This window comes from Pyxicephalus adspersus, chromosome Z (assembly GCF_032062135.1).
Source record: "Pyxicephalus adspersus chromosome Z, UCB_Pads_2.0, whole genome shotgun sequence".
In the NCBI taxonomy this organism is placed as follows: domain Eukaryota; kingdom Metazoa; phylum Chordata; class Amphibia; order Anura; family Pyxicephalidae; genus Pyxicephalus; species Pyxicephalus adspersus.
This window is the reverse complement of record NC_092871.1, coordinates 42,429,737-42,457,400: the sequence shown is the minus strand read 5'-3', so window position 1 is coordinate 42,457,400 and position 27,664 is coordinate 42,429,737. Positions and strand designations below refer to the sequence as shown.

At 39.9% G+C, this 27,664-nt stretch overlaps 4 protein-coding genes, 1 long non-coding RNA gene and 11 other non-coding genes across 19 annotated transcripts in view; 14 read left to right on the top strand and 2 right to left on the bottom strand.

Moving 5' to 3' along the window:
* Nucleotides 1-1,789: 1,789 nt before the first annotated feature.
* Nucleotides 1,790-4,403, bottom strand: SURF6 (surfeit 6). The gene is made up of 2 exons (XM_072430675.1): nucleotides 4,266-4,403; nucleotides 1,790-2,652 (listed from the first exon to the last, which is right to left on the bottom strand). Exons 1-2 carry the CDS (start codon nucleotides 4,317-4,319, stop codon nucleotides 1,972-1,974), a joined length of 735 nt encoding a protein of 244 aa, XP_072286776.1. The 5' UTR covers nucleotides 4,320-4,403; the 3' UTR covers nucleotides 1,790-1,971.
* Nucleotides 4,404-9,259: 4,856 nt separating this feature from the next.
* MED22 (mediator complex subunit 22) lies at nucleotides 9,260-15,131 on the bottom strand. 4 transcript variants are annotated; one of them, XM_072430449.1, is made up of 5 exons: nucleotides 14,979-15,131; nucleotides 14,484-14,613; nucleotides 13,872-13,952; nucleotides 13,151-13,359; nucleotides 9,260-11,097 (listed from the first exon to the last, which is right to left on the bottom strand). In XM_072430449.1, exons 2-5 carry the CDS (start codon nucleotides 14,604-14,606, stop codon nucleotides 10,917-10,919), a joined length of 594 nt encoding a protein of 197 aa, XP_072286550.1. In that variant the 5' UTR covers nucleotides 14,607-14,613; nucleotides 14,979-15,131; the 3' UTR covers nucleotides 9,260-10,916. The 4 variants fall into 4 exon arrangements, with proteins under 4 accessions (XP_072286550.1, XP_072286551.1, XP_072286553.1 ...); XM_072430450.1 differs by having other exon boundaries at nucleotides 9,260-11,091; XM_072430452.1 differs by lacking the exon at nucleotides 14,484-14,613 and having other exon boundaries at nucleotides 14,979-15,091.
* A 199-nt stretch (nucleotides 15,132-15,330) lies between these two features.
* LOC140343658 (large ribosomal subunit protein eL8) lies at nucleotides 15,331-22,330 on the top strand. Its single transcript, XM_072430448.1, has 8 exons — nucleotides 15,331-15,349; nucleotides 16,043-16,163; nucleotides 16,431-16,580; nucleotides 19,343-19,483; nucleotides 19,676-19,755; nucleotides 20,371-20,501; nucleotides 20,689-20,758; nucleotides 22,173-22,330. The coding sequence occupies exons 1-8, from the start codon at nucleotides 15,347-15,349 to the stop codon at nucleotides 22,275-22,277; spliced, it is 801 nt and encodes a 266-aa protein (XP_072286549.1). The 5' UTR covers nucleotides 15,331-15,346; the 3' UTR covers nucleotides 22,278-22,330.
* Nucleotides 15,905-15,972, top strand: LOC140344695 (small nucleolar RNA SNORD24). Its single transcript, XR_011923655.1, has one exon. It is a non-coding gene; the product is annotated as a small nucleolar RNA SNORD24 (small nucleolar RNA).
* Nucleotides 19,196-19,266, top strand: LOC140344694 (small nucleolar RNA SNORD24). Its single transcript, XR_011923654.1, has one exon. It is a non-coding gene; the product is annotated as a small nucleolar RNA SNORD24 (small nucleolar RNA).
* On the top strand, nucleotides 19,533-19,607 carry LOC140344670 (small nucleolar RNA SNORD36). The gene has a single exon (XR_011923634.1). It is a non-coding gene; the product is annotated as a small nucleolar RNA SNORD36 (small nucleolar RNA).
* On the top strand, nucleotides 20,224-20,297 carry LOC140344669 (small nucleolar RNA SNORD36). The gene has a single exon (XR_011923633.1). It is a non-coding gene; the product is annotated as a small nucleolar RNA SNORD36 (small nucleolar RNA).
* On the top strand, nucleotides 20,546-20,622 carry LOC140344675 (small nucleolar RNA SNORD36). The gene has a single exon (XR_011923639.1). It is a non-coding gene; the product is annotated as a small nucleolar RNA SNORD36 (small nucleolar RNA).
* A 151-nt stretch (nucleotides 22,331-22,481) lies between the features above and the next one.
* LOC140343661 (large ribosomal subunit protein eL8-like) overlaps nucleotides 22,482-27,664 on the top strand; it is an 8,923-nt gene continuing 3,740 nt past the window's right edge. The window contains 4 exon segments of the mRNA XM_072430453.1: nucleotides 22,482-23,925; nucleotides 24,040-24,151; nucleotides 24,745-24,910; nucleotides 25,103-25,182. Of these exon segments, the coding sequence (XP_072286554.1) occupies nucleotides 23,879-23,925; nucleotides 24,040-24,151; nucleotides 24,745-24,910; nucleotides 25,103-25,182 (405 nt within the window). The 5' untranslated portion in view covers nucleotides 22,482-23,878.
* On the top strand, nucleotides 24,633-24,703 carry LOC140344693 (small nucleolar RNA SNORD24). The gene has a single exon (XR_011923653.1). It is a non-coding gene; the product is annotated as a small nucleolar RNA SNORD24 (small nucleolar RNA).
* On the top strand, nucleotides 24,960-25,034 carry LOC140344671 (small nucleolar RNA SNORD36). Its single transcript, XR_011923635.1, has one exon. It is a non-coding gene; the product is annotated as a small nucleolar RNA SNORD36 (small nucleolar RNA).
* LOC140344674 (small nucleolar RNA SNORD36) lies at nucleotides 26,016-26,089 on the top strand. Its single transcript, XR_011923638.1, has one exon. It is a non-coding gene; the product is annotated as a small nucleolar RNA SNORD36 (small nucleolar RNA).
* LOC140343662 (uncharacterized) lies at nucleotides 26,167-27,664 on the top strand. The gene is made up of 3 exons (XR_011923388.1): nucleotides 26,167-26,700; nucleotides 26,893-26,972; nucleotides 27,588-27,664. It is a non-coding gene; the product is annotated as an uncharacterized lncRNA (long non-coding RNA).
* On the top strand, nucleotides 26,340-26,415 carry LOC140344676 (small nucleolar RNA SNORD36). The gene has a single exon (XR_011923640.1). It is a non-coding gene; the product is annotated as a small nucleolar RNA SNORD36 (small nucleolar RNA).
* Nucleotides 26,750-26,824, top strand: LOC140344672 (small nucleolar RNA SNORD36). The gene has a single exon (XR_011923636.1). It is a non-coding gene; the product is annotated as a small nucleolar RNA SNORD36 (small nucleolar RNA).
* LOC140344668 (small nucleolar RNA SNORD36) lies at nucleotides 27,441-27,514 on the top strand. The gene has a single exon (XR_011923632.1). It is a non-coding gene; the product is annotated as a small nucleolar RNA SNORD36 (small nucleolar RNA).

Here is a 27,664-nt window from a genome sequence, read left to right as displayed (position 1 = left end):
ATACAAAGTGCGAGCAACGGTGTTGATCACATCATTTTGAGTAGGTATGTAGTAAGGTGATAGAGAATATATGCTTTTGGCCAGTCGGCCCTCCTCCCTTTTTCTTTTTCCCCCTCCCTTACCTACCCCTCGTTCCCCCCCCCCGGGCTACCCACTTTATTGTTCTTTCCCCTTCCAGTTAAAATATTTTTGCACAAGTAAAGTTCCGATGTATTCTCCGGTATATCCGGGGCTGAGTATAATATTTGAGTCACTAGATCCAGAAGTTTGTTAAGATACTTTATTTCAGTAAGGATGGTTATATGTTAGCGCATTTCTTTGTTTTTTATATGTCCTCCATACCTCCTGTTTTTATGTACCAATGGATCTATATGTGTTCATAAGCACTGTTATATAAATGTAAAGTGTCATTTGTATTATTTTAATAGGTGTAAATGGTGGGCCGGGAGGTTTTCAGGCCCTCCTTTATTTTTGTTTTCTTTATTTGTATATACGATGTTATGCTTTTCTGTTATGTAATAACTTGTGTAAATATTAATAAAAACCGATTGATACAAAAAAAATTATATAGCAACTCACCTCCGTTATTTGCCCTCATGGACTAAACTATTCTGCTCCAGTATTTGCCGGGAGTTGGAAGAGGCCTGGCTCGCCCCTCTACATCCCAATGAGATGTTATGGAGCTCCTCCATGTTGTTAACAGAGAGAGAGCCTACAAATTTAAAGTATGGTCTTTCCGCTCCTGCCTCTGTACTTACCTCTATTATACACACACCCCTGATACCTGATAGTCTAACCAGATCCATGTGGCAACCATGGCGAGAAAGAGGGCTTTTCATATCCAAAGAAAATTTGCATCCGGGGGAAAGGAGATTGCTCTCCTTCCCGGAATTACAGGAGAAACTTGACCTTCCACATTCTTTTTTGCATACCTGCAGATCGGGCATCATGTTCTCTCTCTTCAACAATTGCCCAGATTTACTCAAATGACTTCCTTCGAGAGGATGCAGCTGGTCCTTATGCCAAGGGTCTTATCTCCTCCATTTATCGCCTACTCCATGTGTCAACACGGGTGACTACTGGTAAATTTGCTTAGATGAGCACCTGGGAAGCTATTTTGGGCCAGACTCTTGACAGGGAGGAATGAACTGATATTTGGGAAGCAGCAAATAAAAGCTCTATTTGCACCCTGTATAAGGAAAATTTGTACAAGATTTTGTTTCGGTGTTATCACACACCAGATGTGCTCCACAGGCTATTTCCAGAGCTGGACCCTAATTTATCCTTTAGAGTAGTGGTCCCCAAACTTTTGCGTCTCGTGGTCCGGAGTCCTGTATCACTGAAAGTGGTAGAAACTTCCCCCAGAGTGACGTCATGATGCCAGAACCTGTCCAGAGATACAAGCCGCCCACCGCCCTAAGACTGTGAGGGACATGGTCCGTGGCTCTGGGCGGTGCGCCCCCCCAGTAGGGTCACCGCTGGTCTCCGTGCTTTTGTGGCACACGGAGAGCTTACAGTTTTTTGCTTTTACGGTGTCCAATCTGACCTGAAAGTAGAAGATACCCTGTGTGCCTCAATGGACAAGAACAAAATGGAATTCTTCCACTGTTTTAAAATGACACAAAATCTCACACTGTCATAAAAGAATTGCTAAATTTAAAAAACGAAAATATATTGTGTGGCACATTCTAACAACTGATATCTGATCGTAATTATATGTCACACTGTTTCCTTTAGGTTTCACATTCCAACTTCTTCCAATGTTAACAGAACAAATAAAAGGCAGCTATTCTCCAACACAATTCTTTTTGTAATTTATTTTTAAAGCAGGGTTTGATATATATATAAATTTTTAAAAAAAGTTACCATTCAACTTTTGGGGTCTTGTTATTCTGTCACATGTAAACTCCAAAGTATGAACTATTTACACACAAAATATCATATAAAACCCTTGTAATTACAAAATCAATATTATTTAATATTAGATTTGGCCAAGTCCTCGGGCATAACGCGCCCTTTCTTGCGAGCTCTGTTCTTCTTCTTTTCTATCTTGGCCATTTTCTTCTTTTTAATGTTGCGTTTTCTTTTATCCTGACGCTGTTGCATTTTCTCTGTCGTCTGCTGCAGTCGCTTGTCCCAGCGCTTCTTCCTCTGTTCCCGCTGCTTTTCCTTGCGCTTTAAGGCAGTTTTTAACATTCCTTCATCGTCTTTAATCTTCAGTCCTTCAGCTTTGTACAACACATTAGTCCATTTAATTTTAGATTCAAACTCCTTGGCTTTTTCTTGGTCTTTGGCCCTTAGTTCTTCAAGCTTACTCTTTCGTGCCTCTAGGCGACTTAGTAGCTGTTTGTAGTTTTTTCCAGTCATGGGTGTTATGTTTCCTTTTACCCTTTCTTTTTTTTCTTTTTTCTTTATGATTTTATTGAGAGGTTCATCATGGACTTCCACTTTGTTGAAAACTAGTGGCACCTCATGTGTATCTTCCACAGCTTCTTTTACATTCTGTTCCACGTTAGCAGTTTCATCCTCTTGCGTTTCCTGTGAAGCTTTAAGTTTCATCCCCTTCTTTTTTTTCTTCTTCCTTTCTCTTTCATGTTTCCTCCTCTGGTGTATTTTTTCAGTTTCCTCAGCTGAAAGTGATTTGTTGGGAAACTGAGGATAAAAACAAAAGTTTTAAAGTTCTATTTAGCATTAAAGATAGAAAGAAAGATTAAAGATAAGTGAAATATGATTAGATAGTTCTGTTTAGCAGGAAAAAGTGCTACTTGACTTGAACCTTCCATAACTCATTAGGGACTGTAAAAGGAATACCTAGCCTCATAATTTTTATCCTACCGGAATGAGAACACTATCATACAAAAATTTCACTATTTCAGCTTGTGGTAAGAAAGGCCCTATGAGTCACATGAGCTGTACTGAAGGGTGCACTTATCCTATTGCAAACTAATTTCAGTATACAAAAAAATAAGCTTTTTTAAAGTGAATCTCTGGCAAGGGTATGCAAAGTGAAAATATTTTACAAGCCCTAAATGAGCTTTAAAACAAACACCGAGCTCAGAATCCACTTCTTACAGCCTTCGTATCTCTAATGCATACACAGAACAGTTGCTATGGTAGGAGAAGCATGGTGACCTTAGCTGGCTTAGACAGGGACATCAATGCTTCTGCTTTGAAATTTGAGGGTGAATTTCCCCACAATACCTGCAGCTCCAGTGGTTTTCGCTAATGTTCATTACCAGCTTAGGAAATACATGTAATAGGTGTCCATATACTAGTCACATATTCACTTTAAACCTGTTCCCTATACTAACTCGTAATACTGTTCTCAAAAATGTTTTTATCACAAAATACAAAGGAATGGTAAAAAAAAAAAAAAACTCAAATGTAGTAAATGGGTTTCAGTTCAGTTTTTGAAACCCATTCAGATAATGGGTTTCAAAAATCCGTGCAGTAAATGGGTTTCAGTTGAAGGACTAAATTTTCACATTATTTCTTATTTTACCACCATTGCCTAAATATATGTTTTACATAAATAGCAATTTTTACAACTCTTTATAATGCATATTTTACTGAAACTCACAGCTGTTCGCAGTGTTTTGATAGTCGTGAATGGCTTTAGATATCTGCAGTGCCATATTGCATTAATGTGTGTTGTGCTAAAGTAGGCTATTCAACTGAATGGGATGCCCGATGCACCTAGATTGGTGCATATTCTACATTTTGTAATGCATTAAACAGTAGTTTGTTACCTTGCCTTGTGATGGGCTGCAGCAACCATACCATGTGTACTACATTAAATCCAAATTGCTTACATTATTTAACTTTAATTTGGATGAAGTGCAGAAGACATTAAACCTCTCTTCAACTTTTCTCCCATTGTGTAGATTTTTCCCTGTGTGGCCATTGTCCCAATTCAGGGGTAATAATACTACCCCATGCCATCCACAAATCATGTTAAGGTCCTGCAATAGCAGATTGCTCTGTGCTTGCTTTAGTATAAACTTACCCAAAAGAGGCAGGAAATCTGAAACCAATGGATTGAAGTAAATCCTGTAATTTTCCACATAAGAACCCATTTAAAAAAAAGGTCTGTACAGCAACTTTACAATGGTCACACTTGTTAGCAGTCAGTCATTTACTCCAGTGTAACAGATTGTTAAACAATGTCATTGGGACACTCGTACCAACACTAAATTTTTGGTAAATTTTCTGGTGACACAAATCTAGTACCTGCAGAGACCTTAACTAACTTATATGTAACTCACCTGTCGACGTGACTCCTCAATCTTCTCATGCAGCCGTTTCTTTAAAATATCCATTGTGGAAAAGGAACTCAGGGAGGTATCTACAAGGGGAACATGTGTATGAATACAAGAGAGATACCATTAAAACCCCAGAGCTGTAATTTTTGTGACTTTTGGATTCACAAATAGCAACACAATGAGGGTTTCTGACTATTAAAACTAGAAAATTCATCCTCACTGTAGAATAATCATCTCAGTTAAGAACTACAGGATATTAGCAACAGTTTTCCAAGCTAACAAATGCCATTTTCAGAAAATATGCGACATTATCCCTTATAAAGTGATTGTTACTAAAGAGAAAGTATCTTTGAAAAGGGTTCCCTCACCTGAAAAGGCAAGGTGACGTTGTTACTTTCATTTACATTCCTCCCTTATGCAAGTAGGCAGGCAGTGCACATCAAGCAGCCATTTTTCATCCTTTTAGGGGATTCAGAAAATGACTCCCTGGACACCAGTTACCTCCTAGGGAATATATTTGCTGTGCAATTATCCCCATCTGACATATACTTGAGTATAAACCCCGATGTTTTTACCCCTAAAATCATTAGAAAAGAAAACTCTGTTTATACTAGGGACACACCACTAGATGTGTCAAAAAGGTGTAACACACGTTTGCCATCTGAGATATAATGAGCAGTTGTTACTGAATATTTTACATTAGGACACATTAGTGCCATATAGTAGTGTCCAACAGAAATGCTCAAAATATTGTTTATTCTGTGAAAATAAAAAAAAATAAACAAACAGAACCCATGTAATTTTATTTTTTGTTCTTTAAAATTAATGTTTTTAAAATAACCATGGGTGTATTTATTCACAATAGTTTTATTAGCATTTCTACTTAAAATTGTCAGTAATAGAATGGTTGTATTGTAGAAACTTCGTTCTAACTTCTACACCGCAGGTGGCTGTTCACAATGGAAGAGGCACTATGAACTCACAAATGATAGGTTGAATCTTACCTATTTTGCGTTTACGAGGCTCTGTACTTTCCAGTGCACAAATCTTTCTGCCAAGGCTTTGAAGGTAGGAGTCCTTACTGGCCAATGAAGCCTTTGCCATCTGTAAATCAAGAAGATATTATCATATGGTAATAACAATCCTGTAATTAATGACAGGAGACATAAAATAAAATGTAGGAATAACAACGTATACAACAGTAGTAAGGGTCTGACGGAGGAATATATATTAGTCATACAGGATGATACAATAGAAGAAGAGATCTGGCATGATCCTGCGGGACAGTTGTGGGATTCGAGACTGATTCCTGCCCAATCCGAGGCAATCTGCAGACTGACAACAAACAGACAGACAACTGGAATGATGCAGAGCAATTTGCCCAACAGTGATGGTATAGTTACAGTCTAAAAGAACAAGGGAGGGAAAGTGGAGGCAGTGGGGGAGCCTTTGATCAGTTAGGTAACCAACAAACCCCAATATGCAAATTATTCTTTCTGCAATGGATAACACTAATGTAACATATGATTGATGAGGGGTGCCCAGATTACACACGCTCTTACTGATATATTTACACACATCGACCTATTAGAAAGATCATATCATACAGTGGATGCGGATAACAGAGATCTCAGCCCTCTCCTACAGAGATATAGAAGAACACACACACCAAACTATGGGGAACATCATACCATATAATAGATGAGGATGACACAGATCTCAGCTCCCTTCTATAAACGTATAAGGACAATCATCACCCACACACACAGCCGTTCGTGGGGCATAAACTGGACGATAAAAGGAGACTCTAACACCAAGAATAAGCACTTCCAGCCCTCAACACCGACCATGTGCAACCACTTCCGGTCCCCCTTTCTGTGCCGCACGTGGACTCTCAGACTTAACTATCGGAGCGCCGATCCGGTCAAGCATGGGAAGGTGGTTTGGGGGGGGGCGGTCAAAGTGTCACTGTTAGCTTTACCGCTCGTTACTCGCCTGCGTTAGTGATTTGTCCTCCCTAACTTTGCACTCTTTTCACTCTATTCTGTGTATACTGTTACATTTGTCACTGTACTCTTGCATGATCACATTATCACATGTATGCAGGGATGTATGTACTTCCTGTACTTGCAGAAATCACTTCTACCAAGTGCTAAAACGCTTGTATAATCGCGGGAAAACGCGGAAAAACGCGGCATAGATGTTTTTCAGCTTTTAAAAAAAGTTTTAAAACGTTAAAAAAAGTGCATAAAAACGCTTATAAAAGCAGTAGGAACGTTTACATGCCTTTTTACAAAACGTCCATGTAGACCCAGCCTAATACTTTCCTCTGCAGAGACATTTCTGATTAGGCATTACTCAGAGTCAACCGTAGCTCCTTTAGAAATGAAGAAACAAATCCTGGCTCTTCAAATTAGGAGAAAGATTTGCCATGACCCCTTTTTCAAACAGCCTAACCCACATTCCAGATGCTCAATGGGTACGTAGAGGGTCAGATTGGCAGACATAATGCAAGCTTTTTTGCACCCTCAGCCATCATTAAGGTTGCCAATGGTTAAATTGTAATTTTTTAACTATATTAATTATAACAAAGCTGCAAGACAAATGATGTCCAAATACATTTCAAGCATCATATGGAATAAATAGACCATCTCTGATCTCCAGTAGTGATACCAGCATCAAGTTGAGGCTTTTTTAGAAAAATACCACAACATACACTAATTAAAAGTGAATATTTTATTACAACATCAATATTAAAACATACAAACAATAAATTCACATATCAAGCAACTACTTCTATTGTAATGTTTGTCCATAATATTGTTAACATGGTTTTGATCTCCAAAATTGACAAAAACTGTTCATCTCACAGCTAACATTGATTATATATTCTTACATAGCATGTAGGATATACTCCACATGACATATAGAACCACCTGCCCCTTATCAGTTTGCAAAGAGGGTCCCTCGTAAAACTCACTGCTTGTTTCAAACATGCTGTTTGGCTGATACATCTGAAGGGAACCTCTTTGCAAACTGGTTGCTGGCATCTTAAGGGGCAGGTGATCATCTCTGCGGTGAGGGTGAATGAGCAGCCGTTACCAGCTTTGTTATATGCCTTTCATTACTTCCAAGTATTCTATGTCATGTGGAGTATATCCTACATGCTATGTAAGAATTTATAATCAATGATTTATCAAGCAATTTAGTGTTTATGGTTGTATGGTCCAAGGAAGCAGACAAATGTGCTGTGAAGTGCGTTACCAATGGATACTATTAAAGATATGTAATGATTGAAATGTTAGCTGTGGGATGCACAGCTTTGTTAATTTAGGAGATAAAAACTGTTGTCAATAATTTGGACAAACATTACAATGGAAGTAGTTGGTTGATATAAATGATTTTTTTTTAAACATTATTTAAAAGAACATTTTGGGGTCCGCAGCTTTGGCCAGAGCCACGGGACCACGTCCCCCGTACAAGTCTCATGCTTAGGAAAGTGGGTGGGCTGTGTCCCTGGTCATAACCCGCTTACTCTCCTATTGCAGGCTTAGATCTGCGATGAGAGAGTGGGCGGGGCTACATCACAATGATGTCAATATGCGGGAGGTTTCTCCCCTTTTGACTGACACCCGGCTCCCCATGCATGCACGATCAGGGACGGTGATTTTAGTGGTCCGTGGAACCAAAAAGGTTGGCGACCTGATCTACAGAGCCAGTCCACCTTATTGAATGCTTTCCCAGCATCTGTAGAGGGTAATATTGTAGGGGACCCATTAAGGGTTGCTTCATGTATCCAGTTAATGACTCTGATTGTGTTATCCCTGGCCTCCCTCGATGGCATGAACCCAGCTTGGTCTAAATGTATTATTTTATGCAATAATGGCTGTAACCTGAGGACTAGAATTTTTGTAGTTTGAGATTCTTATTACGAAGGGAGATGAGTCTGTAGCTTGCACATGCCAGGGGGTCCTTGCCCTCCTTGGGTATGAGAGAGATATGCGCTTGCAGTGTGTCTTGTGGGAGAGTCCCACCTTCTGTTAGGCTAATAATGGCCTTCAGGAAGTGTGGCGCTAGGGTGTCATAGAACATTTTATAGTAAGGGAGTGTGAAGCCATCTGGCCCAGGTGTTCTGACCGATGGGGGTCAACCATATTGTTTGTTGCAGTTCCTCCTCAGTAACGGAGGCCTCCAAGGATTCTCTATCCTCTTGCTTTAGTTAGGGCATACCAGCTGTCCCCAATGCTATCTTGGTTTGCCATATGAGGAAGATTGTAGAGGTTACAATAAAAGTAACAGAAAGCTTCCGCTATCTGCTCCATTTTGAATTGTTTCTTGCCCACCTTGTCTACTATCTACTGCTGGGCCTGGGCTAGTAACCTACCGCTTTTGTTCCCATATTCATAAAATGTGTGCCTACATCTGGTAAATTTAGCCCTGGCCTTTGCCTGTGTAACCACGAAGAGTCTCAACCTAAGTGCTGTCAATTCTCCCCCAATCTGCTTATCCAAAGTTGCCTTAAAGGTGGAATCCAGCTGGGATATCTGTGTTATATGTTATAATCTCTGCCTTCTTATCATTTTTAAGTCTGGTGCTGTGTTTATTAGGGATACCTTAAATCACAGTTTTGAGTGCTTCCCATACTACATATGGGTCACAATCAGGGGAGGCATTTGTTTGGAAATAGTGTGAAAGTTCCCTAATAAGTTCTGCTCGCGCTACCAGGGCAATGCAAGATAAATTGCTTAATTACAAATACCAGCTTTTTGATATTATGTATATTGTGGATAGGTGTAGGTTGTACATCTATTGGCACCAAATGTTAATTGTAAAGTACCAATGTTGTAAACACATAAAGGTTACATTTAATACCCCCACATATTACATACCCCATACACATATACAGTATTTGGCTCTATATAATGCACCATCAGCAGACATATAGGTTGTATATCTGCACCTAGCAGTATTACAAACTGTACATATTTAGATTCAAATACAAACAAAAACATTTTTTCTTTATTGTGCAGTCTACAATATATACAGAACAAAACAAAAACTTGACTGGCGAGCAGCAGCGTTATTTGTCTACATGGTAACCAAATATAAAAACTTAGTGCAGTTTACCCAGAGCTCTTGAAATGAAAGGTTTACATTTTCACATGTAACCCAATTTTTCTTCAGGACACACCAATCACAAAAACAAACTCACAGAAGAATCAGCTGTTAGATTTCTTTTACTGCCTATTCCCTGAAAACTATGAAAATACTGACCAACTCTTTCCCTTCCCCATAGATTTATACACACTAAAAGTATCTGTATTGCCTAGTCACTGAACTGCAGTTTCCAACATCCCAGAAGGATGAAGTGTCTCTCTTCTAGGTAGTGGTAAATAAAGACTGTGCGCTACAAATAACAGAAAGGGCCAATCACCCCACCAACTTAATAAATAGCAGCTTCAACAGACATGATCGGAAACCTTTTAGAAATTATTTACAAAGCTTTCAACAAGTTCCAAGCTAGACTATTGTAGCCTTAAAAGAAGTTCCAGTATGGAGATGGTAAATATACGACCCAATGGGAATGGTGGGTGTAACTAAACAAGCTTTAGGAATTGCTGGTGCTGATTGACAAAAACTAGCAGCTTGTGTAAAGATACCTTTGGCACTTCATTACACCCCAAACTGAAACTAGTGATTTGAAGGTTAAGTGTACTTTCCTTCACTGAGCTGGGGGGGAGGGGGGGGGGGGGGGGGTAGTGTGTGAAACCAAGGACCTGTGGTGTGGAAATGTAAAACACTGAACTGCAGCTCTTCAGACCCCAGTAAGCACAGAATTGTGGAGGGTGGTATATTTAGTGCAGAGCTTGGAGGTGAAGGGTAGGTGAACATTGTGGTACAGTATACTTTTTCTGCTTGAAATCAACTGAAAATAATTTGTAATCATATATTTGTTCTCATAAAAAATAAAATGTACAAGGCCAAAACAATGCAGGGGAAAGCAATGGATCATCTTGCAGGTCAAACTGCTTATGGAATAAGAGTATGCCAAGGGGTAAAGATTTCTGCAAACCCAAATAGAATGATCCATATGTACCATTTCTGATGACAGTCTATAAGCTGCACCAAGAACCCTCATATGTAATAAGTATAGTGACATATTGTGCTGGCTCAACATAAAAGTTCGACCTATCCTCTGTAGGGGTAGCACGACCAGGAAGCTTATTTTGAAATGATTATACGAGGCTTTGGCCCTCCCTGTTGGAATACAAAGTCTCAAGGTCTGCCCAATAAATTAGTGGACTAACTGTCTGTTGCTTCTATCCGCAGCCATACAAGATACTCCACTACCATTTGGGGGAAGGAGGTTGCAACAATAAGTGTGGTGAGGCCCTTTGTTTGACCAGATACAGTGGAGAGAAGGTATGGGAGATTCAGTCAGAATACATGCAGGACATGGAAGGTATCTATCAGGGCTGTCCCAACCCTCAAACCACCTTAATCAACAAATATTACACCTGCCTAATTACAAGCAGTTAAAGAACATCAATACCTATGTAACATTGTTGAATGGTAGGGGAAGATGTAAATCCTTAGTGGCCATCTATTTGTTAGCAGATGATGAATGTGGATGTAGAACTGGTCAACAAGAATTCAGCTGTGTTCCACCATGCCTCCACCATTAAGGCGAGGAGATGCGTGAATTTGATTATTGCTAGCAGTGGTCTCAGTTGATACCAACGGCGTAGAGAAATCCGGAGGCGAGGAGTCAAGGCTGTCGTGGTTCCAGTACGCTTCACACAATGGGAGATCTTTCGGCTCACACACACTGTAGCTTACAACACAAAGGCCAACAGGTAAAGCAGAGAGTGTCCAGCGAAAGGAGAGTGGAGAGAAAAGTAAGACAGGTGTAAAGGGTTAAGAAAACAGCAGCAAGAATTAATTTACTTGAGGACTAAGATAACGAATCCCCTATATGCCATAACTACATGGAATCGAAGCTGGTCATATGGGAGCACTGTCACTCATGTCACCAGTTTACACCCTGTGCTGGGAGAAGATGCCAATGGTTGCTAGGAAGATGTTATACAAATACAAGGCTTGTCTTTATTTATTAAAAACAATCACAACTTCTGACTGTGAGGTTAATAATTTCTGCTAGATTTTTTTTTGCTAGATGCAAGATTGAAAACCATAAAGTATTTTGCTAAACACAGAATTGTCATGTCCAACGATAGGCGTTTGTGTTGTACCTAAATAATATAACATACATTTTATTACACAGGTCTAAGCTTCTAACATTTCCCAGTGTGCTACGCTTACAGGCAGTACCACCTGTCACATATCGATCTGTCATGAAGTGCCATAGGACTGTATAGTGTAGGGAAGTTTTGAAGTTGTAGTCTGTATCACATCATACATTGAACATGTAGAGGTTGTTTTTTATTTTAAGAATTAAACTGCCAAAAATATAGTCAGTCTATACAGTTTCCAGCACCAAACTAACTCAGAAAACAATGATTGGCATGGTGTTCTTAGAGTTGTTCAGAGACATGGAAATAACTTTTGAGGTATTGTAGAAGAGCAGAAATGGCTGTATGTGGCCACCTTAAGATAAGTTAGGCAAATTAGAAGCACTTAGGGAGGTTAACAGAAATAGCTTTATTTTTCTTTATATTATAATATAAACTCTTTTCTATTATAATATAAACTAAATAATTATATGTTTATTGGAAGCCACAGGTACAGAAATGTTTCAATGCAAAATGTTAAAAATGGGAAAAAAAGTCAATAAAACATAACTTAAAAAGTATAAAAGCATTAAACCACCCAAAGGAAAAGGTTGCTGAAAATAAAATGTAATGAATGTTTGTCCACAAAATACATTTAAAGCGATTATAACTTTGTGGGTACAAAAAGAGGGGAAAAACACCCTGGGGAAGCAGAAACAATAGTTCCTGCAAGAATATAGTGGAAAATGTCATTTTAAACTTTAAAAACAGGCCTTAAATCATTTGACAGGTCACAGAGAAAAAAATAATTCTGTATACACAATCCTCAAATACATAATAAGTACATCACTGTAATTAGGATTCAGAATGGTATTGAGACAGAATAAATGTCCCCGACCCTCCCAACAAAAAAAATTATAGTAAAGTCTAAAAAGTTTATGTTGATGTACAACCAGGTGTCATAGTATGACAAACATGTCACAAGTTTAAACAAATCACAAATCCTCATTTGTGTCTCGCAAACTCTCCTACAAGACAATGCAGGTCACTATGGGAGGGTTTCAGTAACAGAAGAAGTGCTGTCAGCACAGATGTAGACAGCAGTGACAAAGCAGATAGCCAGGCCACCTGAAACTTCTTATCATTTCACTGTAATAAAAGCAGGCACATCCTACATGAGAGTGATAACTTTTCTCTGAATTCAGGAACAGTGCAATATGGTTGCCGAAGGAAGCTACATCTGGGCTACTTCCCCTGCAGACTGAACAGGTATTTGTGAGGCAAAACTGAAAGTGCAGATGTTTTTATAAAGAAGTGCTACAGCATGTTTGGTATGTTAATTGGAGGTCACAGTTCTACTTTAAAGTGTAATTTCTACCCAGACTAAGACCAGACTATTGTGGATTTGTGTGATGCTCATAATCTACTATAGAATACAAAATGGTGCCTTCATATAGAAAAATACACTGATTCTACAGGGTTCATAAGTCAGATATATAACCCAAAACACTGTTTTAACCCAATTCAATAAGGCACATGTGTCTGCCGTCACACCAGCCACCAATGTAAACTACATAGTCCAAGATGGCTGACAAGGGCATGCTTCTTGCAAGATGCCTTTTTCCATCCGAGCTGCACCCAGGCCCCTATTTATACCTGGACGAGTAAAATTCCTCTTCCAGCTCATAAAGGTCGATGGCAATCTCGTCCCGCAGAGTAATGAGCTTTTTGTCGCACTCCTCCTGGAGAGCTCGAAGCTGTTGGTTCCTCTGATTGATGCCCTCATTCACAGAGGGGAAATCATTCAGAATGAGGTATTGCTTCAAATCAGAGACCAGCCTCATGAGAGATTCACCTGCTCGCACCTACAAAACAAGAACAGTCACTAGTGCATCTACCAAAAACACAGAATAAGGGAATTTTTTTAATGTAAACGTATGATTCCAAATATGTTGGGGGTCCTGCCATTGGATTATGTTTTGTGGTATCCACACTGGGAGCCCAATCACACTGCCAGGACACAACCTACATATGTGAAGGTGGAGTTAATTGCAAAATATGTCCTGGTGATGACTGATTACACCGCATTAGGAAATTGGTTGTGAATACCATTCTGGCAGAACCCACCTCCCCTTGTTTAAATAAGAAAAAAGTGTTGTGCAAACGGCTATGTAAGGGGAACATGTGTTCTCTGCACAGCTGCCTTCTTCCAGGAAACTGGGTTCAAGGATACTAAAGAACACAATGGAGAATGATGGCCTTAGAATGTGATTACACTGGCATGGTGGGTACTTTATAGGCCATTATATAAGGTGAGCACCCTACAATATCAGCACTGGAATACACTTCCAACACTTTTCCTAGCTGCCATACTTACTATGTTAGCTGCTCTGACATGCATCTCATAGTTATCCTGCTCTCCTTGAGTTGAGCGTGAGACCTGATGTTCTTCTTCAATCTGTAAAAATAAAAAAATAAAAAAAACACATATAAACTTTGCATTTATTTCAAAGACCAATTATAATACCTACAACCTTTAAAATAGCTTAGCTCAGGTTTTTATTGCTGCTAGGTGCTCTTCCTGGCTCACTGACAGCAACACAGGGTATAAAAAAGTTAAAAAACCCGGGTACAATTTGCTCCAACGGGGGAGAAAAATTCCTTCCTGATTCCATGAGGCAATCAGATGTTCCCTGGAATAACAGTCACAGTTTTTTTTACTTTAAAGCTTTAATACCCAGTTATATTCTGTGCTTCTAGAAAAACATCCAGCTTTTTCTTAAAGCAATCTTTTGTAGTTGCTGAAACTACTTCCTGAGGGAGCCAATTCCACATCTTCACAGACCTTACAGTGAAGACAATATATTAAATACATGTCATTGAAAACTTACCATATATTATTTTTTATTTCACACATACCTGCATATTTTTGTTTATCTGCCTGGATGTTGGGATTTACATGCATACACTGAGATGGGTAAACACTCACCCGTGCAGTTTTAATGATCTCAGTGAAATTGTCCATTATGGATTTTATATCATCCTTCAGCCGCTTGTTGTAGGATTGCAGCAAAGTCTCCTTACTCTGGGGTAAAGCCCGCTGCTGAGACATGATGTCACTGAAGGAGCAGAGAGGAGCGTTATGACATCACTACACAAATAAACCCCGCCCCCAACAGTCCTGAATGCTGAAAGACTATCTCAATAATATTTATTAAAGTCCCAGGGTCCTATGTAGGAGTTGCCACTGATCACACTGTATGTACCAACACTGGGGCAATTTTTTACTTGATCACTAGAACTGGGGCATTTTCTTCGACCCCTGATGAGGGGAAAAAACTAACCTACTGACCGAGGGCCACCTAGACAAAGCATCTTATATGATTTTTATTAATTTGCATGCAAAAAATTAAAAATGATCCATACAGTATTCCACAATATAAAACCCATATTTTGTGCACCCATGCCGGACCCAGTCACCGACCTGTTTTTATTTTCTTATCCCTGACCGGAGTAGAAATCACACAGGAAACTCCGCGCAAATTGATGATAGTCACCGGAACAGGCGGAACAGAGCAGAAAGAAAGACTCAGAGGAGGAGGGCTGAGCGCTGTTTTATGGAAATTGCTTGCTTTAGCATTACGCTTAAGCTGCTGCTCTTCCTTTCTGCCACCTGATGGCGCCCTGATGGTGTCGTAAGCATAACATAGCACGGATGTAGCGCTGTTTTTTAAGTCATCCACCGCTAGATGGCGCTCCTCCCGGTGATGTGAGTGAGAACCCACGTCATCCGGCCCAGGATACTTAAATTTCCCACAATTCTTTGTACTTCCTTTCTCTCCATCGTCCGCCATGGTGAGTGTTGTGCTGTTTTGTGGCCTCCTCTATCTGCTTCCATCCGTCGTAATCCTGCCTGGGCTAGAGCTCAGTGTTAGGCGGCTGTGTTCTATGGTTATCTCCTTCACACTGCTGGGGTTATGAGGGAGAGACGGCGTTGGAAAGTGCCGCTAATTATGGATGTGTATGGTTCCGGCCTTGTCTGCTAGGTGTGTGCTGCCTAGATCTGTCCCCTCTGCATGCAGCGTGTATTCATTCTGTGTTGACCTCTATACGCTGGGCTGTTTCTTTATTCTTCTCCTGTATCTCCCAGTAATCCCTCATGTGTGCTGACTGTTGCTGTGTGATGGAATATATTGAAGCCTTCTCATATAAATGTGTGCTTTGCGTTGTGTGAATTTTTGACTGTCCTGAGCACTTCCAGCTAAAAAAACACCCTGCCCTGTGACATTTACCTGTTTATGTAGACAGCATGTTGTTACTATGTGTGATGGCTCTTTTTGCCTCCTGGTGTATGAATGTATTATTAAATATTACCATGCTAGTTAGGTTTTGGCCCTTTGTGTCTCTAGACGCAGATGATGACCCAATATTTGCTATCTGATCCCTGATTACACACAACCACCAAGATCACTGATGCGTCTTTGGGGTTTTGCTCCCCTTAGGTTATTTTGTTGTCATTGTTCTAAGTTTTGCATTTCTCTCTGCCAGCCTAAAGGAAAGAAGGCCAAGGGGAAGAAGGTGGCTCCGGCCCCTTCTGTGGTCAAAAAGGCTGAAGCCAAGAAGGTGGTGAACCCTCTCTTTGAGAAGAGGCCCAAGAACTTTGGCATTGGTGAGTGAATGTCTTTATAATCTAATGCACTTGTAGAGGACAGTCAGTGGCTCTGGCTTGTAAAAAAAAAAATTATCAGGGGCCACCTAATATTTTGTCATTTGCAGCCCACTGAGCATCATCGGTGTGTCACCTTGTATGGCTCTGGTTCTATAGTGAAGTATTCAGCTCCTTGATATGAAGCATCAGCTATCTGTACTCTTATATGGTTCTGTAGATGGTATATTGGTACATCCACACTATTCTCACAACTTTTACTTGCTGCAGGCCAAGACATCCAGCCCAAAAGAGATCTTACCCGCTTCGTGAAATGGCCTCGCTACATCAGGCTGCAGCGTCAGCGATCCATCCTGTACAAACGCCTGAAGGTCCCTCCTGCAATCAACCAGTTCACCCAGGCTCTGGACCGGCAGACAGGTGAATAAGGCTGCACATGGGATATGGTTTTCTGGCTGTGTGGGACAGAAATAATGGGAACCTTAGTACACAGAATAAGAGCTGTAGAAAAGGCACATGGGGATTAGACCAGCGGCTGAATAATTTATTAAAAAAAAATTTTTTAGACACCAGATGAGTTATTTAAAAGATCATGTGCTCAGAAATTGCCAGTCTATTTCTAAAATGACGGCTTCCGGACAGTTGTGCAGATCTGAAGGTGAAAACATACTGATATACAGGCAAGGAGCGCTGACTTCTCTTTATCTAGTGGCATGCTGGTACCTTGAGGCATAGGCAGCTCTGATCTTAGTATATGTTTTCTAGACATAAGATTGGGTCTATTGTTGACTACTTTCCACTTTCTTGCTTATCTCTTGGCTGCAACATAATGTCACTGATTTACTTCAGTGTTCTCCCCAGAAATGTTTTTCAGCTGGGTGGTAGGAAGCTGTAGCCCGGTGGTAAAAAAAAAAGGGGGTGTGGCAAAACACAGCAAATTTGGTGCACCCAGTTGTTTATGCCATGTGTATCCAGTAACCTCCTATTGTTGCAGTGTTCTACCTTCTCCCAATTATTTGTTAGAACTTTGTAATGCCTGCCCCGTTAGTATGTCCAATTTTTCTATTCTATGTATTTTGCCACAACTGTCCTATGCCCTGTATTGTGACCCAACTTACTAGTGTTTTGGGAGTGTATTCCTTTGTAGTAGTGTAATAGTATAATGAATGTGGTGTAACAAGTTAGGCTTAGCTCCTATTAGCAGCAAAGTACATTTACCCCTTCTGAGTGACTTCTGGCAACTTCTAGGCACCTAGGATTTGTAACAGGCCATAAGTGCTGGGCCCCTAGGATTGGTAACAGGTGGTAAGTTCTGGGCTTTTTCAGAGCTAGTTTTTTAAGCAGCAGTGGTTCCTGGCATGAGGAATGGACAAATGTAACCTTACTGCCGGTGTGAATTCAGCCTAACTTCTCTTAAAGTGAACTTTTGTGAAACATTTTTTTTTCACTTGATTCTTTTACAAAATTAGCCCCGTGGGCCCATGCTGGCTCAGCTTCCACCTTTTCTCTAATGCTCACTTGTACGTCCAATGCTGCCTTGCACTGCTCATGCATGAGATTGAGCACTTTTTTTTTTACATTATAGGAAATCTTCTGAAGGTGCATGCACACAAGGAGCAGTGCAGAGCCTCTTGGTATATGTGACACAAATATCCCAGGAGGCTGTGGATTTCCTTTTCAGTCTTTACCGAAATGGAAGTAAAGACTGAAGGGGAGAGGTTCTCTCCACAAAAGTGTAAAAACAAAAAAAACAAAAAAAAACCCGCACATTTTTCCATTACATAACAGAGAAAGTCACTCTTTAATATAATGTTAAAAATGTGGCGATGTTTTAATAGCATCATGCATGTGATATCAGATGGGGACAAGACAGCCAGTGACCCCCTCTCATCACTGCCCATATTCTATAAAAAAAACACTGTGTGTGTACGTGTATCTGTAGTGTGTAATGTCATCGGCAGCGCAGTGTGATAGCAATGTGAGTGTAAAAGCTGCTTGTCATATTCTGCAGCCTAACAACTCACTGTGTTCAAACCTTCAGATCTCCTAAACCGTTGGTTGTATTAACTTAAAATTTTCAAGGTACACGTGGAGGAATAGAAAACTGAAACTAAGTGCAAGTGGGGGACACTTGTGGCTAAACCTTTTTAAAATGTAATTATTATGACATTATGAGAACATAAATCTCTACCTAGCAAAATGTGCTGCCTGCTCTGTTACACATATCTGTCTGCATCTTACCTCAAACAAAGACACACACGCTGCAGCCAGCATTAAAGACCCACACGCTGCAGCCAGCATAAAGGACACACACGCAGGATCAGATATCTGGAGCTGTCTTATAAACGGGTGAGTGTCTTATTTTAATTATTTTTTTAAAAATCGGGGGTGCCTTACTTAATGGGGATGTCCTAAAATCGGGGAAACACGGTAGTTGCACTTTCCTCTGTAATGCAACTCAAAGTTCAATTTTCATTACTTTACATTTGTGACCCCCATATCTTGAAATTCTTTAAAGCTGGGGGGCTGAAATTGTAATAACTAGTATCTGAGAGCCCCCTCTACACCCTGAAATATACAGGTCATTGTGACATACATATTAGGAGATATGGAGGTTTGTACACACAGAGCTGTGCGGATGCAGAATTCACACGCAGAGCTAGAGGTGGATACATTTCACAGGCAGAAATCCGAGCTCGTGCTATGAGAAGGCACATGAAGGCTGAACTGTGTGTGCTCACCTCTCATCCCAGCAGCAATCCTCTGAACGGATGACACAGAGCACAGATGGCACAGAGCAGCCTCATTGAGATCCGAGGATGAGAGCTTGGCGGGGTATTAAAAGGAGTCGGGCGGAGCAACCGGCTAAAAACCTGGAGAGAACTATGCTTTATGTAAGCAGAGAAATTTTGCCATTCTTCCTCGTTTTCTCTTTTGGGAATCTGATTGGAAGGCTAAGCACAAACCTGTCAGGACCTATTAAAAAAAAAAAAAAAAAAGACAGACATTGGTTTGTGAATTTTGTGTTGGTGCTGTGCAAATGATGTAAGCAATATTTGCTATCTGAGAGCTGTGATTACACTCTTCCACCAAGATCACTGATGCACAGACTGAGGCTATAGCTAAGAAATCATCTGTTGTGAATGGATGCTGATTTTTTTTTTTTTATTTTATTTCTACAGCCACACAGCTTTTTAAACTGGCACACAAATACAGGCCAGAGACCAAGCAAGAGAAGAAGAAAAGGTTGCTGGCTCGTGCAGAGCAGAAAGCTGCTGGTAAACCAGATGTCCCTACCAAGAGGCCCCCAGTCATCAGAGCAGGTGGGTGTTATGTGGCTGCAGGTTCAGTGCCCTATGTTCTGGTTTGTCTGTGCAATGATGTCTGAATTTCTTCACCTGAAAAAATTATGTGGATCTAAACACGAGCTTTTTAACCCTGAGCATTGACTGTTTTATAGGGGTACTTGTCCTTTTTAACAAAAGACTATCTGACAAGTGTTAATATTTTTGTAGGTGTCAACACAGTGACAACTCTAGTGGAGAACAAGAAAGCCCAGCTGGTGGTGATCGCTCATGATGTGGATCCTATTGAAGTATGTACATCATTATGGCACTTCTTGGTTTTGGTGCAGTTTGTAGCTATGCAGTTATCTACACTGACCAATAATTTGGGCATAAAGCAGACCCTTGACTGATCCTGCAAACAGTCAGTCTGACAGTGAAAACTGCCAAGTGAATGATGATCTCCCTTGAGAAAAGGTGGGGAGATATTGTAAAAATACATAACCTTCACATGCTAAGGTAAATATGTACAAACATCTAGTCATCATAAAGAGATGCAAGATAAATTCATATGGAATGGAACTAACTTCCACATATCCTTAGACTGCTGGGTTGCCTTTAAAAAGGCTTAGATAATAAACCATCCTTGTTGAATGAAAGTTTGTGAATGTAATCAGGAAATCTCCATTTCTACCTTTTGGCCAGTCCATTTATAATGGACATTGTGGGGTCATGAGACTGAAGTAAACATGTTGTAAATCACATGAAATATTTAGAGATTGCAATGATGTTTGAATTTCTTCACCTGATTCTTCTGTGAAGAGTAAATTCGAGCTTTTTAACCCTGAGCAATTGTGGTCATTGCCTCCTGAGCAGATATGTATGTCTTAGAGATCAGGGCCTAACTTTATCCTTGTATCTTCCAGCTGGTGGTCTTCCTCCCTGCCCTATGCCGTAAGATGGGAGTACCCTACTGCATTGTCAAGGGCAAAGCCCGACTGGGACGATTGGTGCACAGAAAGACCTGCACCAGCCTTGCTTTCACACAAGTCAACCCGTAAGTTTCTGCCAATCTCGTTTTTAGGAATCTTGTTCCTTTTCTGGCAATGATGCAAGTTGAATTTTTTCACCTGAAATATCACCGTGTGGTCTTCAGAGCTTTTTAAACCCTGAGCAGTCAAAAATTAGTGCTGTACTTTTACAGTCTAAAATTGAACATCACTAACTTTATATTTCTTTCACAGTGAGGACAAGGGAGCACTTTCCAAGCTGGTGGAAGCAGTGAAGACCAACTACAATGACAGACATGATGAGGTGAGAATTGCGCTTAAGCACCATGTGTGCTTGTCAGATCATAAATACTATGCACACTCCTCTTGCTGGAATTATAAAATCATTTTCCTTGTCCCGTTTTTAGTCATTTGATGGCTTTTTCCCTAGGAATCTTGATATAGGGAAATCTTTTAGTTCCAGAAATGTTTTGAATCTAATCGGATCAGTGTTCACTTTTTAGCTATACAATTATATTTTAGCTTTATGTTGTGGCTGCCTGCAACTCTTTTACAAGGGAATACAGAGTGTCTTTAATGACTGACCTTTATGTGTTTAGTCACAGTGGCCTTTCTGGAAATGGAAGAGTGTATGGGGTGTTGAATCTAGACTTGAATTGTATAAATGCTAGGTTTAGCATTTTGGAGCTATGGTTGACAGTTCCCAGGCACATAGCAAACTGTGTGGCTGGGAAAGGCAAACCAAACAGCAGGCAACAAGATCTCCATGCAACACTGGCTGTGGTGCTGATATTTGGACCACAACAGCTGCAGCCAAAAGCAACATGTTGGTTTTGCAAACCGTCCATTTGCAAAAAGATCCCAAATCCTCCAATTTACTTACATTGGAGAGGTTGTGTCTGTGGTTAAGACCAACGAAACTGCTACAGGTGTTAAATGGTGCTTGGCTAATATGACGTTTGGGAATTATTTAAAATTTTTGTGTCTTCAATAAAACTCAATTTGGGGGTATAGGGAATATGGCAGAATTTCATACTGAAAGTGATCTCCTGAACATCGTTTTGGAGTATTATAAAATAAAATTGGAAGTGGGTTATCCTAATATTGGCAGCCTGTAAAACTGCTGCCTGTGGCAACATGACCAATTTTTTAAAAGTATCTGCTTTATTTATTCAGGGTAAGGTGCTTAGTGTTTGGGTAGGAGGGTTGAGGAAGTTCTTGCCTCTAAAGTAAAGGGGAACACCAGGCCTCATTTAAAAATACCTGGCTGGCAGAATTACCACAGCATTTCCTTTGGATTTATGACTGTGGCCCACATCACTGCTTGGTCTACCTAAAACCTGTTTTGGAAAGGTGAGGGCCCCTTTCAGGTTTTAAGCTTGTCGAGGTCTACCAGATCGATTTATTCTGTTACGTGGACCGACCAGTAAGTTAGAATATCTGCAACAAATCCGCCAAAGGCATACCACCTGCAGACCTGTTGATCACAACTTGAGATTTACCCTCTTCTGTTTTAAATTTTGCATTTCCCACTTCTAGTCCCAGTCACCATGTCTACTAGAACAAATATAAATATAACTAGGACATGGCAGTAAATGACAGGTTTGTCTGTACCCTGTGGTGTCAAAAACCTTGAAGGAAAAACTTCATTAGGTTATTGTATTGGTTTTATTTGGAATCCTGTATGTCTGATTTTAAATTTTCTCCTTTTTCTGAAGATCCGTCGTCACTGGGGCGGAGGAATCCTGGGACCCAAGTCTGTGGCCAGAATTGCCAAGCTGGAGAAGGCAAAGGCCAAGGAACTGGCCACCAAACTTGGTTAAATGTACTGGGCATTACACTTTTGTTCTGTACATATTAAAGTAACTTCCTCAAAGTTCATTGTCCGCGGTTTATTTGAAGAATCCATAAAAAGTGTGGAGGCTGTGCTGCAATGGTATAGCTCATATTGACTGAGCAAAATAAAAAAAAAAAAAAAAAGCACATGCAATATATACACTCTTTGCATTGTTGCGTATGTTTTAAAGACCCATTAAGTACTGAATGTATTTTTACAATTCTGCTTCTTCTGACAATACAACATTTTGTGGACTGTACTGTCTCCTGCCTAGTTTTTCAGCATTAAAAGCTAATACCTGTGTAGTCCAATGATAGACTGCTATGGCTTTTCATATTCTTGAGGTGGTTCACAACAACAGGATGAATATGAATTTCTAAAACATCAACAGATGTTTATGTAGTAAAATACTTTTAATTGTAATTTGACTTCTAGGAGAGGTAATTTTCATTTGGAAAAAGTCTGCCACGTCCTCCACATTTTTACAGTACTGGTTTCTTTTGAGAAGCTAGTCTGTAATTCTACATTCATACTTGTGACAGAAGGTAATTGTAAGGGTTGACATAGTTCTTGCTTAAAGTGAAATGTCAAATACTTAGGAAGGTAATACCAATAACTTTTTTTCTCAGATACACAACGTGGCAATCAACATTGTACATTTACCAGTTTTTCTACAAAGCAGTGAGTTTAATTTTTAACACCAGAATGACCCTAAATAGCTTCCCAAATCAATTTTCTGTTAGGAGTACCATAAATGCCAAAATAAACAGACTACATGATGGGGTGTTCACAGAAGTAAGCACCTTTTTATTGCAAAAGAATTTGGAACACTGGTTAATCTAGCAATCCATCTCCACAAATTAATCGATATTGCTGGAGGACTTTTTAAATGTTAAAAGGCGGTGACAGGTCCAACATGCGTTTAAAGCGGCAGAAAATAAATAAAATAAGCTGTGTTTTTTTTTTTTTTTTTAGCAACTACAAATCCACAGACTAAGCATGCAAGAGAGGTGAACACAGAGCCGTTGTTATATAGAATGTAATTTTTGTCCAGAAACCTGTCAAAGGTAAAAGCTGCCCTGTCTCTTCAGAGTCAGGTAGATTGCTTATAATTGGCTAATAATCCTTCAAGAGGTTTAACAGCATAATCACTGAAGTTGGTTTAATCTAATTTACGCCTAGAAGTTAGTACCTGACTCTGAAGAGACAGGGCAGATAAAATTTTACAAACTAATTACAGGGTTTGATTCTTTCTTTGCTAGGACTTATTTTTTTGTCAAGACAAATAACAATCCTTGTATAATATACAGCTGTATTTTACACTGTTGGATGTGATGCCAATTGTAAAAAAAAAAAAAAAAAAAATGGATGTGTTTTATGTAATAGATTTAAAATGATTGCATTAACCTCCAGGGAGGTTCATTTCTGTCTGGATTTATATGTCTAAAAAGTGGTACATTGTCTTTCATGAAAATTTATTTTACAGTATAATAGTATGAGTATAAAAAAGTTTGAAACAATCATGTCAAAATAATAAATTAAATACATTTAAAAACTGTCCGGAGGGAGGACAGATCAACAAAGAGGATGCAGCAAGAGGTTGGCAGGACACTGGAGGATGCCGATGTGACTAGGTAAGGCTTTATTTTGTACTTTTTTTTTTTTTTTTTTTTTTCCCCTCAGCCACACTCAGGCTTATTAGTGCTCAGGAGGTTTTTATTTTCTATTTCCACCCACTTGTATTTTAGGTACATTATGGAGCCTTGCTACATCAGGCTCCAGCCTCCGCTATCCATCCTGTACAAACGCCTGAAGGTCCCTCCTGCAATCAACCAGTTCACCCGGGCTCTCGACTGACAGGTGACTAGGGCTGCACATGGGATATGGTTTTGTGGTGCTGTGGGACAGAAATGTTGGGAACCTTCGTACACAGAATAAGGGCTGTAGAAAAGGCACATGAGGATTAGACCAGCGGCTAAATTTATAGAAATCCATTAGACACCAGATGAGTTATCTAAAAGATCATGTGCTCAGAAATTGCCAGTCTATTTCTAAAATGACGGCTTCCTGACAGTTGTGCAGATCTGAAGGTGAAAACATACTGATATACAGGCAAGGAGTGCTGACTTCTCTTTATCTAGTGGCATGCTGGTACCTTGAGGCATAGGCAGCTCTGATCTTAGTATATGTTTTCTAGACATAAGATTGGGTCTATTGTTGACTACTTTCCACTTTCTTGCTTATCTCTTGGCTGCAACATGTCACTGATTTAGTTCATGTAAGCAAAGAGTTTTGCTATTCTTCCTCTTGACATTGGTTTGTGAGTTTTGTGTTGGTGCTGTGCAAATGATGTAAGCAATATTTGCTATCTGAGAGCTGTGATTACACTCTTCCACCAAGATCGCTGATGCACAGACTGAGGCTATAGCTAAGAAATCATCTGTTGTGAATAGATGCTAATTTTTTTTTTTCCTACAGCCACTCAGCTCTTTAAACTGGCACACAAATACAGGCCAGAGACCAAGCAAGAGAAGAAGAAATGTTTGCTGGCCCATGCAGAGCAGAGAACTGCTGGTAAACCAGATGTCCCTAGCAAGAGACCCCCAGTCATCAGAGCAGGTGGGTGTTATGTTGCTGCAGGTTCAGTGCCCTCTGTTCTGGTTTGTCTATGCAATGATGTCTGAATTTCTTCACCTGAAAAAAATGTGTGGATCTAAACACGAGCTTTTTAACCCTGAGCATTGACTGTTTTATAGGGGTACTTAGTCTTTTGTTAAGAAGGACATCTGACAAGTGTTAATATTTTTGTAGGTGTCAACACAGTGACAACTCTGGTGGCGAACAAGAAAGCCCAGCTGGTGGTGATCGCCCATGATGTGGATCCTATTGAAGTATGTACATCCATTGTGGCACTTCTTGGTTTTGGTGCAGTTTGTAGCTATGCAGTTATCTACATTGACCAATAATTTGGGCATAAAGCAGACCCTTGACTGATCCTGCAAACAATCTCACAGTGAAAACTGCCAAGTAAATGATGATTTCCCTTGAGAAAAGGTGGGGAGATATTGTAAAAATACATAACCTTCAGATTTTAAGGTAAATGGGTACAAACATGGTCATCATAAAGAGATGCAAGATAAATTCATGTGGAGAGGAACTAACTTCTACATAACCTTGGACTGCTGGGTTGCCTTTTTTATTTTAATACATTTTTATTAGAATTTTTCAGAACATACATGTAACAGTCAATGATGAAATAAAACTATCATTATACATAGAAAAAGAAAATATAAATAAGCATAAGTAAACGTATCAACAAAAACATAGAAACAAAACAATACAGGTAAAATGGGTGTACTCGAAACCTACAGTAGTATGGATAAACTGAGGGAAAAAATGCTATAAAGCCAAATTAGGAACAACACAAATGAATAAGCAAAAAGGGGGAGGGTGGCTGCTCATCATAAATTCAAGAGCCTGCGATCTAAGTCAGGTGGTGTGATGGTCCAGCCAAAGTGTCCAAACCTTATAGAATTTATGCTGGGTTGCCTTTAAAAAGGCTTAGATAATAAACTATCCTCATTGCATAAAAGTTTGTGGATGTAATCAGCAAGAATCTTCACCACTTCTACCTTTTGGCACATCCGTTTTAGGGTGAGGCCAATTTCAATTTCTTCATGAGACTGAAGTAAACATGTTGTAAATCACATGAAATATTTAGAGATTGCAATGATGTTTGAATTTCTTCACCTGATTCTACTGTGAAGGGTAAATGCGAGCTTTTTAATCCTAAACCATTGTGGTCATTGCCTCCTTAGCAGGTATGTATGTCTTAGAGAGCAGGGCCTACCTTTTATTATCTTTGTATTTTCCAACTGGTGGTCTTCCTCCCTGCCCTGTGCGTAAGATGGGAGTACCCTACTGCATTGTCAAGGGCAAAGCCAGACTGGGCTGATTGGTGCACAGAAAGACCTGCACCAGCCTTGCTTTCACACAACCCAACCCGTAAGTTTCTGCCACCCTGTTTTTAGGAATCGTGTTCCTTTTCTGGCAATGATGCAAGTTGAATTTCTTAACCTGCATTGTCACTGTGTGGTCTTCAGAGCTTTTTAACCCTGAGCAGTAAAACAGAATAGTTTTGCCATTCTTCCTCTGTGTTCTCTTTTGAGAATCTGATTGGAAGACCTCAGTCTTCAAATCTGCCAGGTCCTGTTTAAGAAAAGAAAGCTGCAGACATTAGTTTGTGAATTTTGTGTTGGTGCTGTACTAATGATTTAAGTAATATTTGCTATCTGAGAGCTGTGATTACATTCTTCCACCAAGATCGCTTATGCACACACTGAGGCTATAGCTAAAAAATCATCTGCTGTGAATAGATGGCTGATGCTGACCCCCAGTCATCAGAGCAGGTGGGTGTTATGTGGCTGCAGGTTCAGTTCCCTCTGTTCTGGTTTGTCTGTGCAATGATGTCTGAATTTCTTCACCTGAAAAAAATGTGTGGATCTAAACACAAGCTTTTTAACCCTGAGCATTGACAGTTTTATAGGGGTACTTGTCCTACTTAACATAAGACTATCTGACAAGTGTTAATATTTTTGTAGGTGTCAACATAGTGACAACTCTGGTGGAGAACAGAAATGCCCAGCTGGTGGTGATCGCTCATGATGTGGATCCTATTGAGGTATGTACATCATTGTGGCACTTCTTGGTTTTGGTGCAGTTTGTAGCTATGCAGTTATCTACGTCGACCAATAATTTGGGCATAAAGCAGACCCTTGACTGATCCTGCAAACAGTCAGTCTGACAGTGAAAACTGCCAAGTGAATGATGATCTCCCTTGAGAAAAGGTGGGGAGATATTGTAAAAATACATAACCTTCACATGCTAAGGTAAATATGTACAAACATCTAGTCATCATAAAGAGATGCAAGATAAATTCATATGGAATGGAACTAACTTCCACATATCCTTAGACTGCTGGGTTGCCTTTAAAAAGGCTTAGATAATAAACCATCCTTGTTGAATGAAAGTTTGTGAATGTAATCAGGAAATCTCCATTTCTACCTTTTGGCCAGTCCATTTATAATGGACATTGTGGGGTCATGAGACTGAAGTAAACATGTTGTAAATCACATGAAATATTTAGAGATTGCAATGATGTTTGAATTTCTTCACCTGATTCTTCTGTGAAGAGTAAATTCGAGCTTTTTAACCCTGAGCAATTGTGGTCATTGCCTCCTGAGCAGATATGTATGTCTTAGAGATCAGGGCCTAACTTTATCCTTGTATCTTCCAGCTGGTGGTCTTCCTCCCTGCCCTATGCCGTAAGATGGGAGTACCCTACTGCATTGTCAAGGGCAAAGCCCGACTGGG

What these genes read in the sequence shown, in the direction of transcription:
- MED22 (XM_072430449.1), bottom strand. Translation starts at nt 14,606, where the DNA reads ATGTCTCAGCAGCGGGCTTTACCCCAGAGTAAGGAGACTTTGCTGCAA. An exon ending in AGATCATTAAAACTGCACGG is followed by an intron (nt 13,953 to 14,483) that starts GTGAGTGTTTAC and finishes TTATTTTTACAG; the next exon opens with ATTGAAGAAGAACATCAGGT. An exon ending in ATGTCAGAGCAGCTAACATA is followed by an intron (nt 13,360 to 13,871) that starts GTAAGTATGGCA and finishes CTTGTTTTGTAG; the next exon opens with GTGCGAGCAGGTGAATCTCT.
- SURF6 (XM_072430675.1), bottom strand. Translation starts at nt 4,319, where the DNA reads ATGGATATTTTAAAGAAACGGCTGCATGAGAAGATTGAGGAGTCACGT. An exon ending in TTGAGGAGTCACGTCGACAG is followed by an intron (nt 2,653 to 4,265) that starts GTGAGTTACATA and finishes TTTTATCCTCAG; the next exon opens with TTTCCCAACAAATCACTTTC.
- LOC140343658 (XM_072430448.1), top strand. An exon ending in GCCCCCAGTCATCAGAGCAG is followed by an intron (nt 19,484 to 19,675) that starts GTGGGTGTTATG and finishes ATATTTTTGTAG; the next exon opens with GTGTCAACACAGTGACAACT. An exon ending in ATGATGTGGATCCTATTGAA is followed by an intron (nt 19,756 to 20,370) that starts GTATGTACATCA and finishes TGTATCTTCCAG; the next exon opens with CTGGTGGTCTTCCTCCCTGC.